The sequence below is a fragment of the Paramormyrops kingsleyae genome, chromosome 4 (genome assembly GCF_048594095.1).
Source record: "Paramormyrops kingsleyae isolate MSU_618 chromosome 4, PKINGS_0.4, whole genome shotgun sequence".
In the NCBI taxonomy this organism is placed as follows: domain Eukaryota; kingdom Metazoa; phylum Chordata; class Actinopteri; order Osteoglossiformes; family Mormyridae; genus Paramormyrops; species Paramormyrops kingsleyae.
The window spans coordinates 40,682,569-40,695,041 of NC_132800.1; the positions used below are offsets into that span (position 1 = coordinate 40,682,569).

The window sequence follows — 12,473 nt, forward strand, 5'->3', positions numbered from 1 at the left end:
CCAAGTGCCGGCTCTGCAGAGCTAGCGCGGTGCTGCTGGATATCCGACTGGCCACTATAGATTGAACAGCTAGTTAACGGGTTTGCTGGGTAGTTAACGACAGCCTCGGGGGATGGTGGTAGTAAGGGTTGGGGGGTTATCAGCGGCGGGGTATCCAGCCTGAGAACAGCGAGGTCCCGTATCTCATGACCTGTTATTGGGGGAAAATGTCTGCTGCGTCCCCTACGGCAAGGTGCGAGACTGCCTAACCGGCCATCCGTGTGCCCGTGACACAATGAAGCAGCCCGACACTCACCGATCACCTCCTTCAGCTCGTAGTCATCCTTGTTGATGGACCACGGTTGGGAGCTCAGGTCCTCCGACATGGCTGCAGTCGGCCGTCAAACCGCGCGAATCGCCACCACGGGCTGCTGTGTTTCCTAAAGCTAAAATACCGGTACTCCTCCGAGCCGCCCTGAAACGATACTTCCCCCCCCTACTCGCTATATTTCTCGGCTCGCGGGATCGATCCCAAACTTTGCTGGTAGCGCCACATTCCCCGCCCACCTCAGCTAGCCATAGCCGGGCAGAGGAGCCGGAAGGCGGCCATCTTGAGTGAGGCAAAGCCTACAGGCAGACCTTCGTTTAGACCCAAATTTAAAATAACGCATCGCATTTCTTACATTCGCGAGGAAAACGGGTCAAGCCTCTAATATGAGCTTTATTATTTGATTCAAGTTTAAGACCAATTAAGTATTTATTATGTAAACGTAAATGGATGCTTTTTTGACATAAATGGCATAATACATACACAGTATACAGTAAATTAACTGAAAGCGTTAGTACCTAGTAATCCCGATTAATTACATGTGAAGCACTTACATTTACATTTTTTAAAGCCACAATTTTAATGGATGACTTTAGCTACCATTGTACACTGCGGAACATTTCTATCGATTCCTATTTTTACAATTGTAATTGGTTGACATTGAAGAACCCGTTTTTGGTTGGCTGTTTTTAGTGTCAATCAAAGACAAATCTTCGGAGTGTGCCGTCTACTCAGAAACTTCCGTGTTCAAAAAGTGTACGTCAAACTACACTGGAATCGAATGCTGATTGGTCATCTGTACACAGTCAAATATCATTCGCTGATTGTTCGTCATGGGCGTACTCTTTCTGATTTAAAACTGCCCACAGTTCTGTTGGGATATCGTCTGATTATGCTCTTCTTTACTATAATCTGAAAATGGCTATGTTTGTGAACTGCGTTAATTGATTAATTTGTTAAGGTCAGAAAAGTCCCCCACCCCACACACACAGAGTATGTGATAGGCCTAATCAGGTCGAGAAACATATATATAAGTATATTTTCAAAGCAACATTTTGTTGATAAAAGATTGAGCTTATTGTTAAAACAAACAACACAACTAATAATTTTATTTTGTGAAATACAAATCCTTCTTTTGTGAGATATCCCACCTATATGTTATTTTCGTAATTTAAGAAAATCTGAAACAGATCCTGTCTGGGGTTTCCCTGATTCATAGACTGAGGTTCATTTTGACCCCATGCTAGAATAAGATATACATATACACGGATGGATGGAAAAATGTATGGGATAACAGTGAGAAAAATGGATGACAGGTGGATGACAATTGTACGCCTTTCTGTGTGGTGGGTGACTGAAACAAGAAACGAGAAACAACAAAACTCCATTCAGGACCTCTCATGCAATTATGTGCATGTTTGCATTCCCATTGGTCTGTTTCTGTGCCAGTTAACATTGACAAGTCTCTGGGTAACCAATCACACTGCACAGATCTGTGGGGCAGGTTACAAACATGGTTTCTACATTGTTTGTGTATTCTTCTTCTGTTCTTTTTAAAGACCAGCTAACTGTCAGAGAAACTCTCCCTTCACTGAAATGCATGCATTCTCCCCATTATTTAATGCTTCCATGGGTGTTTGTTGCAATGTTAACAATCACAAGTAAGTTATGTTATCTGGGTAAAATGTAGGACAACTTTGGCGCACTGTTTGCATTGCTGCTCTATATGATCACTCTACACTCTTAGGTATCCCAGTTCTAATACAAAAGAAAAGTTACTGTGAAGATATTGACAGTGTCACTGATTCTTGCACACTGCTAAATCACAGCAAATAGGCAGAAGCTTGCAGGGTTGTGAATCAGCCCAAAACAAGCGAGCTACAATAAGGTTTCGGGTTCAGCCATGACCTACATCTGGACATTCAGCGTGTGAAGCAGAAACAACGCCAGTGGATGCGTCAATGGGCAGTCAGCACCCAATCACAGGCCACTCACCTCGGCACAGGCACAGAGTCTGTCTGTCTGTCTGTCTTTTGCTGCCATGCTGTGGGAGTGAATGGAAGTACAGCTTAGTGACTGGAACCTTCTTAAGAGCTATGAGCCTACCTCCTGGGTGGGGTTGTCAGGATCGTTTCCAAGCCATGTGGCCACTGGCGATATTTGTCTGGCAGGCAGGGTGCACGGGGCAGCAGAACACAGTGTGGCAGGCATGGACCATCAGATTTGGGCTGCAGATCAGATTAAGAGGTGTGGCTTGCAGCTCTGGTCTGACTCTTTTATCTTCTGATTGGATGACACTGGCCTTTTCCCGCTATGAAGCTGTTGTGAGCCTTTCTGATGGAATTTCATGGCAGACTTGATCGAGGAGGGAGCTTATTGACTCACATGGGATGTGGAGACTGAAAAAATCTCTTTAAAAGACAGGCCATCGTGATGAGGCCTAAAGTCAAAGAGCCCATAAATGTGTGCCACTATCAGTTTCTGTGAACAAAATCATCTCTCTAGAATAACTGTTAACTAATTTCACAACAAACCTTTTTGTGATGAGATCATATTTGGGTATAAGTCAATATCAAATTCATATTTTATTTAATATTACACTTGATAGAACAAATGAACTGCTATTAAACTTTGTTACATATTGTATTCGTACTGTACTTCAACCGGCAGCACATTCATCATAGTCTATTTTTAGATGTTCAACATGAGCTCATCTTTGGATATTAATAAATACATCTGCGGAATTCATGCCGCGCCATGTTTTTTTTTCTTTTTCCAGCAAACCCGACAGTGAAAATCACGTGACACGGGAAGGACGACGTATATATAAAGCATGCTTTAAGATAAATAGATAATATGTAAATAGGCATAAGTTTGAAATAAATATTGTTCTAATGATCCTCAAGAATAAAAAAAAATGAAAATATGTAACAAAGAATGTCTACGAACAATATCGTGTATAAAGTCATCACAAGAAAGCTTTACGACGCAAAACGTTTTTGATTTCATGTATCGCAGTAAAAAAACGAACAAAATGTTATTCTTAAAAGTTAATGTAGTTTATTAATTCATTCAATGACTTCAATGAGAACATCGTTTCCCTAAAGAATGTCAGCAGGGGAAGACATTATGTCTGACATCTGTTCCTTATCATAAAATGACAAATATATTAACAATGTGTTTTTCTCTGCGGGTGTAATAAAAGTAATCAAGCGAGTCATCTGATATGAGGATAGTTTTAATTTTTCTCGTGTAGAGTGGCAGCTCAGTGTAATTTCCACCTGTGCTAGAAGTGTAATTAGCATTTGGCTTGACAGTTTCTGCGAAAGCCGGTGGGTTTGTTTTGCCTGCGAGCGTTTCTGTTGTGACACAAAACGCCTTTGTGCAAGCGGCGCTTGGGGCTCAGCGCGAAGGGGTACCCTCGCCCTTGTCAGAATGAGTCCCAGCAGCGCTCGCAGGGACAGCTGCCCGGACTGGTTTCCTACGGACGGTGACAGATTTCGGAGGTTACCGCTCCAGCCATCTATCACATGAATATTGCAGAGCTGTTCCTACTTTGTTGTACAAATTTACATAAAGGATAGCATTTATAACAAGTGCAGAGAGAATAACTGTGACACCAATAAAGCGTGTGTGTGTGTATGTGTGTGTGTGTGTGTGTGTGTATATATATATATATATATATATATATATATATATATATATATATATATATATATATATATATACACACACACACACACACACACACACACACTGTTAAGTTATTGCAAGGGCGTAGTTCTGGGTATGACATGTGTCTTCCAATATTGTGGGAATGTCTTGTGTGTTAAGGGGTTCGGGGCTGGTTCGGTTCTTACTGATGTTGAAGCCATCAGTGCCCTTGTGTTACTGTTATATAGCCTATAGTCTTTATATCTGTGACACTGTTGTTGTAAACCATTATGGAAAACAGTTTGTTAATCAGTAATATAAATCAAATGCAGCTGGAACCATTCTCGACTTGGCTTACTGTGATTCTCAGATGCAAGCAGCTCAAATACAGCAGGACCATTAATCTAGGTCTGCGACACGAAAGCGCACGCAGAGAGCCGGGGGACTCGCATCCTCACTCTGCTGAGAGACGCTGCCAATTTAGCGCGTGTGGGAGGCGGGGGGAGCGGATGGCAGGCGTCGGGAAAGTCACCATGTAGATGAGGAAGGGTTCACGGGGGAGGTGCGCGAGTGTATGTGGAGGGGTGGGGAGGGAAGAGGGTGAGATTAAAAAAAAAGAGAGAGATGCAAGCAACGGGGAAACGATACTTCCGCAGGCAAAGCTGCGGCGTACATTTGCTGGTTATGCAGCAAATGCTCTGCGGGACGCCGGTATTTGGCTGAAGGTGGCGTCCCGGCCGCAGGGGGTTGAATCTCGCCGGGTTGTGTGAGTGAGTAATGAGTGCGCAGATCGTAGCCGTCCACTTACCGAGTGACTTGGCAGCAAGCTGAAGGTAGCAGTGTGCTGTTTGTGGACCGCACTTTCTATTTGCCACACGGTGGTTTACACCGATTAATGAACAACTGAGAAGCTTCCATATTTTATCTCCTCATTTATCCTGTTTTAAAACGTTCCTTTCCCTTTCAGTGGTAACTTAATAAAAACCTTGCATCCATCATATTTATTGCTTACGTATCATATTTAGGCTATTGCTTGCTCTTACATACATCCAACATTATCTGTTACTGCTTGTTCACTTTTAATTAATAAAATAAGACTGAATTGAAGTGGATAAAAGTGTGTCTCAGAGAGTAGTAATGTAGCCTCTCAACTACAGGATCGTCAGCTTGATTCCTGCCCTCTGCTTTCCGTTTGTGCGGTTCACATGATCTCTCCGTGTTTCCTCCTACGGTCTGCTACGTGAACTGGCTGTAGAGAATGAGTGTATGAGTGCGAGGGCTGTGATGGGCTGGTATCCAAGTCGATCCCTTGTCCTGTGCTTCTTGGTATGAGCGGTTATCGCAGACGAATAATTAATGGGAAACATCTGACAACATCCATCCCTCAGTTTTTCTGGTTGAATGTACCGGAGAAAAATGCAAAACAGGAAGAAAAAAAAAAGCATTTTCTTACATATGAAAAAAATTGATTCTTAAGATGCATTATTCAGCTTACTTTTCCAGAACTTCATAATTCATCCATCCCTCTATCCATTTTCCAACCACTTAGTGTAGACAGGGTCATGGGACTTTCATCATTCATCTTAATCTTACAATTATTATGTAGTCAAAAAGCATTTTCCTCATTGCGGTGCCACAAATTGCAACTAAGTAAATCTATTTACCATTTCATATAAACCAGTACATTAAATGATGAAATGAATGAGTAACTGCTTTGTTACTGTAAAAAACCTTCTCCGTCAACTTCCCCTCAATGCTCGTGGTGCGAACAACAGCTGGAAGACATAATACGGGTGAGCATAAAGTCTTTGAAGATCTGGACAATGACTGGGATGGGAGCAGATGTGCTTGGTCCACTCAAAGCATCTAGATCCTCCCCAGCGATCTTCAACCTAAAATAGAACCAATGGAGACATGTGTATCGTCAACTGCACCCTTTTTAACAGGGGAGAAACCTGCAGCTCACTTGTGTGAAAAGTTTCCAAATTCTCATCTACAAGGCAGATGACTGCAGGCCACAGCTGTCCAGTGAGGTAAGCCTCCTCTGGTCACCCCCCCACCCCCCCCCCCCCATACTCCGAAGGCCTGCATCACACCAGATATTCCCAGCATTGGCTCTGCTGAATCTGGAAACAGCACGAGGCAGGCCAAAATTGTTGCATCTGTAGCTTGTCAACAGTCTGTCCTGGAGGTTTGACACGAAGCTACTTAAAAATGTTCATATTTTTAGCAGGTCTGTGCATGCGTACGGACTGCCAAGACTCCAATTTTAAGACAATCAGGCATTCTCAGGTTTTCAAAGCACACAGGGGGCACTGTATTTAGACTACTTCTAAAGCATCTTCGTAACTTTCCCCCCCAATTTTCCGCATGTTTTCTTATTTATTTATTTATTTATTTATTTTTGTGAAATCCTTGCATGGTGCTTAAGAAAAACATAGATGAGAGCAGAGCAAGGTATGAGTGACATGCAAGGGGGATGGAGGGGACGAGACCGCAAACCCTCGCCAAAGCCCTCAGCAGGAGCCAAGCGAGGAGGATGAAGACATTTGGGAGGACGAACCTTCTGCTCAAGTGACTGAACGGAAGGATTGGGGGTGGAGAGAACATAAGAGCATAAGAACTATACAAATGAGAGGAGGCCATTCAGCCCATCGAGCTCGCTTGGGGAGAACTTAACTAATAGCTCAGAGTTGTTAAAATTTTATCTAGCTCTGATTTAAAGGAACCCAAGGATTCAGCTTGCACTACGTTATCAGGAAGACTATTCCATACTCTGACTACACGCTGTGTAAAGAAGTGCTTCCTTAAATCCAGTTTGAAATGTTCTCCCGCTAATTTCCACCTATGGCCACGAGTTGTTGTATTTGAACTAATGCTGAAGTAACTATTCGGTTGAACAGCATCCAAACCTGTTAGAATCTTATAGACCTGGATCATGTCCCCCCTCAGTCTCCTTTGCTTGAGGCTGAACAGATTTAGCTCAACTAACCTTTCCTCGTATGACATTCTTCTAAGACCAGGAATCATTCTTGTGGCCCTACGCTGTACCTTTTCTAAGGCCGCAATGTCCTTTTTAAGATATGGTGACCAAACCTGCACACAATATTCTAGGTGAGGTCTCACCAAGGAATTGTATAATCTTAGCATTACCTCCCTTGACTTAAACTCCACACACCTGGAGATATACCCCAACATCCTATTGGCCTTTTTTATTGCTTCCCCGCACTGGCGAGAATGAGACATGGAAGCATCAACATACACACCAAGGTCTTTCTCATAATCAGCTACCTTTATTTCAGTAGGTCCCATAAAATACCTGTACTTTAATTGCAACTAAGTATCCGACAGTGAGGACTATAACCAATGTCAGAGAGGAAACATGGCAGAGACACTCTCGCTTTGCAGTTTTCAGTCCAAGGATTCCCGGCCCATTAGACATTAATGGTGGTACTATAATACGGAGGACGTGAGAAAAACTCAAACAGCAAAGCATTATGGTCTTAAAAATATGTTTAATAATTCACATTCTTACACGTACAAGGTTTTGTTAAAGGATAAATGCTTCCGAGGTCGGTCAGCGAGGAGCGACAAGCTACGCAGTACAACATCCTCGAACCCAATCATGTGACTACTGTTTACATGGCGCACTGTCCAGCGGTCAGCTTAGAACACCGTCGTCAACATGCTCCACGGTCCTCCGTTTTTGTATATATATAAAAAAGATTTCAAAACTGCGTGGCATCGAAATCATCTACGCAATCATCCAGTACAGAGAAAACCCATGATTCTAATTCTTCTGTTCAGGTGTACAATTGGATTGACATTCAGTCACCAAAGACCATGTTTCTCTGAAAGTGTTTGAAGAAGGCACCTAGAGCATACAATGATCTTTAAACTTTATTTCTTACCATTCGGCAAATGTAGGAGTAATTCTGCCTGAAACAGACTCTTTGATTACCTTTTTCCTTTTACAAAACTTAAGTTAACTTGCTCGAGGCCAGATTTGATCATCTGAGCCCAAACAGTTTTTATTATAAAATTTCACAAAGACGCCTTTTTAAAATGTGGCTAACATTTTTTTCATAATGCTTAGAGCACTAAAAGATCAAATAAGAACACTTCATTCTTAATAAATTAAGATAAATACTCTTTTAATGGAAACGTGCTTTTTCTTCTTTTTGACCTAAAGCTGCCTGTGGTTCTGGCACAGATGTCACAGCTCATGTTGCTGTGGTTGTATATGGTTCAGACAGTAGCTGATCCCTATGCCAAACGGTATATCATGCCATTCCGCTGAAAGTGGCATGCTTGCTGATAGCCTCGCATTTCAAGCAACACGCATTTACCCATAAGTCAATGGGAGCTTTATTTACAGAAAAATGTCCTGAGGGCAGAAGGAAAAATGATAGGTTGAAAGAGATAACCAATCAGATTGTAGAGGAGGTGGGTAGAACCAGTCAGATGTATTGATTCCACCTCCTTTATAGTCTGATTGGTTATCTCCCTAAGCCAATCATGTTTTCTTCTGCCCTCTGAACATTTATCTGTAAGTAACTCCCAGGGGTTACACATCACCGCACTCCGACTTCAGTGAATGAGACCCGCGATGGAGACCGCACACAGAATGGTGCTGTAGCAATCACCTGGCCTCTTAACTTCACTGAACAGATGAGCGTTCACCATCTTTGGTCATTCACACGGGGGCTGGAGGAAGTGAGCTTATATCCACCTGACCAAGGCGAGATGCTTGGCCTACGAAGCCTAAATCCAGTCCTGATTGTCTGCTTCAGAGTATTGCTGTTTGTCACAACATTCACCATGGAAACGATACAAAAGCTGGTTGCTCTCTCCTTAAATGTCACAATGAACCAGTTGGTAGCACAAAATGGTAAAAAAAGTACCCAAAAATATCAGCTTTCACTAATTAATTGAAATACTTGGCCTATCAACGTATAATGACAAAAATGGCAAGGACAAGTGAGTGTTACGGAATCTCTAAAGTTTTCAGTAATACAGCACCTTCTCGATGCAGACCTATTGACTGTCAGTGCACAGCTATTGTTGATCAGGTCATAGTTTCAGTGTGTGTTCTCTCTTAATTTGACAAGCACAGATGGGCACATCTCCATATAAATGGGCTAATATCAGTCACTGATGAGTTAATCGACCTAACAAGTCTTATAAACAAGGAATTTACAGTAATCTTAATTTTACAGTACTGACCATAAGGGCCATCGTCAAAATGCGGTGAGCTTTTGCGAAAAACAAAATCGACTGCCTTGCCGAAGGAATCCCGTTGCGGGATTCTTGAAGCACCGGATACCAGTGTGGCATGATCTCAACTCCCTGTCCACTCCCGCTCACTGCGCTGGGCCAGCCCGGATTAAGCAGGGTCAGGAGGTCAATGAGCACACAGCGCCCTCTGTTTGCGAACCAACCTAAACTTTCTTGTCTTGGAAAGAACATCCTTTGGCAACTTGTTCTGTGGATGACGGACACACTTGCGCATCCTCCCCTCCCCTGCCCCCCCAGTGGTTTACAAAGGCTCTGCCTTGCGAGACTGATTGTGGTTGAGTCCATCAGGTTCCCGCAGCACAGTTGGGGAAATGGTTCTTTGTGGGGAGTTTTGCTGGTGACTCTGGAAGGCAGAGAGGTTCTGATCAAAGTGCAGGAGCTGAGTTTCGCCAATGATCTCCCCCTTAGCAAGGTCTATGAGGTGCCCTGGACGAAGGAATGCGTAAGTAGCTGCTCAGCCGTGGGCCGGCATTTCTCCTCCACAAACACCAGCCGCAAGAAATCCCGGCACGAGTCAGACACATCCTGAGGCAGTGCCGGCTTGGTGGGCTGTGTGGCGATCTTGAAGATGGCTGCCATGGCCTCGTATTCTGCCCAAGGGGGCTTCTGGGTCAGCATCTCCACCACTGTGCACGCCACGCTCCTGGAACAAAGACACGGAGCTGCAGTTAGGTCACCAGCCCATGGGGACCTTGAAACATCTCCAGACGTTGTGAGGGAAGGTCACAAGGATCGGCTGTTGATTCATGATAGGAAATGCGCTCAGACTGCAAATACAATCCTGAGGCTTGTGTCTTATTTTTAACGTTAGCGAGAGTTAGTTAAACATTTATATGATTGTTAAAAAAAGGGATGCTATTAATAGTGTTTAAAAAAAAAACACCAAGAAACCAATGAAGCATTACTGTGAGCAACAATGTCAGGCCTGATTCTGAGAAGAATTAATTCAAGGACTTATGAATTTGCATTGTCTTAATTGGTGAAATTGCCCTTGCGCTCTCGGGACAGGGCACACCAAAACCAGAGGTGCCATCAACTGCATTATCATAGAAAAACGCTATGGCGGAAGACCTGAAGCGGTTTACAAATTGGGGGGAGGGGCGTATTTTGTGACAGGCCTTGTCACAACACACCTCTTATGAAGAAAGATGTACGCCTTAATAAAACAAACATTGGCATTAAAATTGGACGAGTGCTGCCCCCCTTTCACTCGGGGTTCGCCCGTGCACCACCCTCCCCGTTAAATGACTGCCGAACGGTTATCTAGGGCATCTGAGCAGGGTGTCATGGAAACACATTACTGAAGCAAACGGGCAATAGGGAGCAGGACAAAATCCCACTGTGAAGTCAGTCAGTTACCCGGGACAAATTTAATCCAGGAAAACAGTACCCAGAAACTGGTAATTAAGCACACATTAAGGAGAGCTGTGTTATTGCGGGGGGGGGGTCGGCAGAGAGGGACGCTGCAATGCCTACCAGATGTCAGCCTTCCTCCCGTATCCCTCTCCATTTATAACTTCTGGGCTCATCCAGTAGGGGGTGCCGGTGACCGTCTTGATCCCCGTCCCTGACATGCAGATGGTCTGAATGCGTTTGCTGGCACCAAAGTCGCCCAGCTTCACGTTTCCGGAGGGATCTCTCAGGACGTTAGCACCTGGGGGGGGGGGCGGGGGGATGAGGAAACATCAGGATTCAGAGCCAGCCGGAGACAAGAATAATAATAAAAACATTTCTGTGGTTCTTTCCTTTTCTCTAATTTTCCAGCAATAAACTGACAATTCTCCTCAGAATCAGCTCATACGAAATCTAACAAAAAAATAAACAAAAACATTTTATACGCATGCGGTACACTCCACTACATTGTAACCGATGAATCTGCTAAGCATGTTTACCATCTGCATTAAGAGCTGCAGATAAGGCAGGCTGAGACACACCAGTCACAGCTAAACCTGGAGCTCCTTGGTCTCCACCCCATCCTGAAGCTCTGTGTTTTATCATGAGAGCAGGCCTGCAGTTATTTGAACAGTGACTAATTCAGCCCAGACACTAGGCTTCCACACCCTGGATGCACGAGTTTGAGAGAGGAAAAGACCAGGCCTGTTCCCATATCCCGTCTGTCTCGGTACTCCCCAGATCCACCGCCACTGGGAAGACTGGAATCAGGAATTCCTTTGGTTTCTTGGTGTGATTACAAAGTACCGACTAACTAATCTCCTCTAGAGGACTAGCAGACAATAGGATCTCATACACTACAGTCGAGCCTCTAGAAACCTTGAATAATGTAAGTTCCCGCCTAGGGACATTGGGGTGCTTTACCTTTGATGTCTCTGTGAACAATCATGTTTCGGTGAAGAAAAAGGACCCCTTGGAGGATCTGCCGCGTGTATCTGCGTGTCACCTTCTCGGTCAGAGCGCCGTACGCCTTCAGCTGGTCCTTTATCGAGCCCTGCCAGGAAGACCACAGGTGTGCACAAAATGCAGTGCCACTCAACCCATTAGGTGACATAGACGGCCACCTAGGGTACTTCTGAAGGTGCACTGACTTAGTGAGCCAAATTCACTTTGTCTCAGATGGGGGGCGCCATTGGGGCAGCTTCCCTAGGGTGCCACAAGGGATACGACCGGCACTGACAACAAGCCTGCAGTTTAACACGTTTGAGTCAAGCAGATTAATGCCTCCCATTGGTATCGGTCTCACAAAACTTGTTAATACCGTTTAGTCCCAAAGACTGCAGATGAACCCCATGTTGTGAATTTCTCAGTTGAAGGACTCGGAGTGCTGAGGCCAAGTCACAGACCTGCCCTCTTCCCTTTAACTGTCCTCTTGCAGAAACAAATCCGTCATGACTTTTTTTCCTGCACGCCGTAAATGCCAAAGCCAGCTTTTCTCCTGGCGGAAAGCTTCTACAGGGACTCGCTTATTTCCACCTCCTGTGTTCCTCATCAGAAACAAAGGCCAGGCCAGATGTGTCTCTTCGGCTGGGATTCTTATCGATGTTTCACAGTGGTGTGAAGCATCAGTCGCAGAACAGACAAGGAGGAAGGGGAAGAAAGACAGGACCTGGCCACTGCAACTCCTCAGCAACAGGACATGGGCATCCCCTGCTCAAACAATGGAGATACCAACTAGGACACACAGAGATGCGGCCCATTCAGACAGTAGGTCCAGGGTGCCCTAGGCTCAGTCAGTCAGAAGCCCATGGCGGTAAGGCCT

At 44.4% G+C, this 12,473-nt stretch overlaps 2 protein-coding genes across 5 annotated transcripts in view; both read right to left on the reverse strand.

Moving 5' to 3' along the window:
- The window catches only part of LOC111849742 (serine/threonine-protein kinase OSR1-like), a 48,536-nt gene extending 47,972 nt beyond the window's left edge, over positions 1 to 564 (reverse strand). The window contains exon 1 of the mRNA XM_023822886.2: positions 296 to 564. Within this exon, the coding sequence (XP_023678654.1) occupies positions 296 to 365 (70 nt within the window). The 5' untranslated portion in view covers positions 366 to 564. The remainder of the gene's footprint in view (positions 1 to 295) is intronic.
- A 6,892-nt stretch (positions 565 to 7,456) lies between these two features.
- LOC111849744 (mitogen-activated protein kinase kinase kinase 3-like) overlaps positions 7,457 to 12,473 on the reverse strand; it is a 35,994-nt gene continuing 30,977 nt past the window's right edge. For all 4 annotated transcript variants that reach the window (XM_072711337.1, XM_072711338.1, XM_072711335.1 and 1 more), the window contains 3 exons: positions 11,576 to 11,705; positions 10,736 to 10,913; positions 7,457 to 9,902 (listed from right to left, as the gene is read on the reverse strand). In XM_072711337.1, the coding sequence (XP_072567438.1) occupies positions 9,674 to 9,902; positions 10,736 to 10,913; positions 11,576 to 11,705 (537 nt within the window). In that variant the 3' untranslated portion in view covers positions 7,457 to 9,673. The remainder of the gene's footprint in view (positions 9,903 to 10,735; positions 10,914 to 11,575; positions 11,706 to 12,473) is intronic.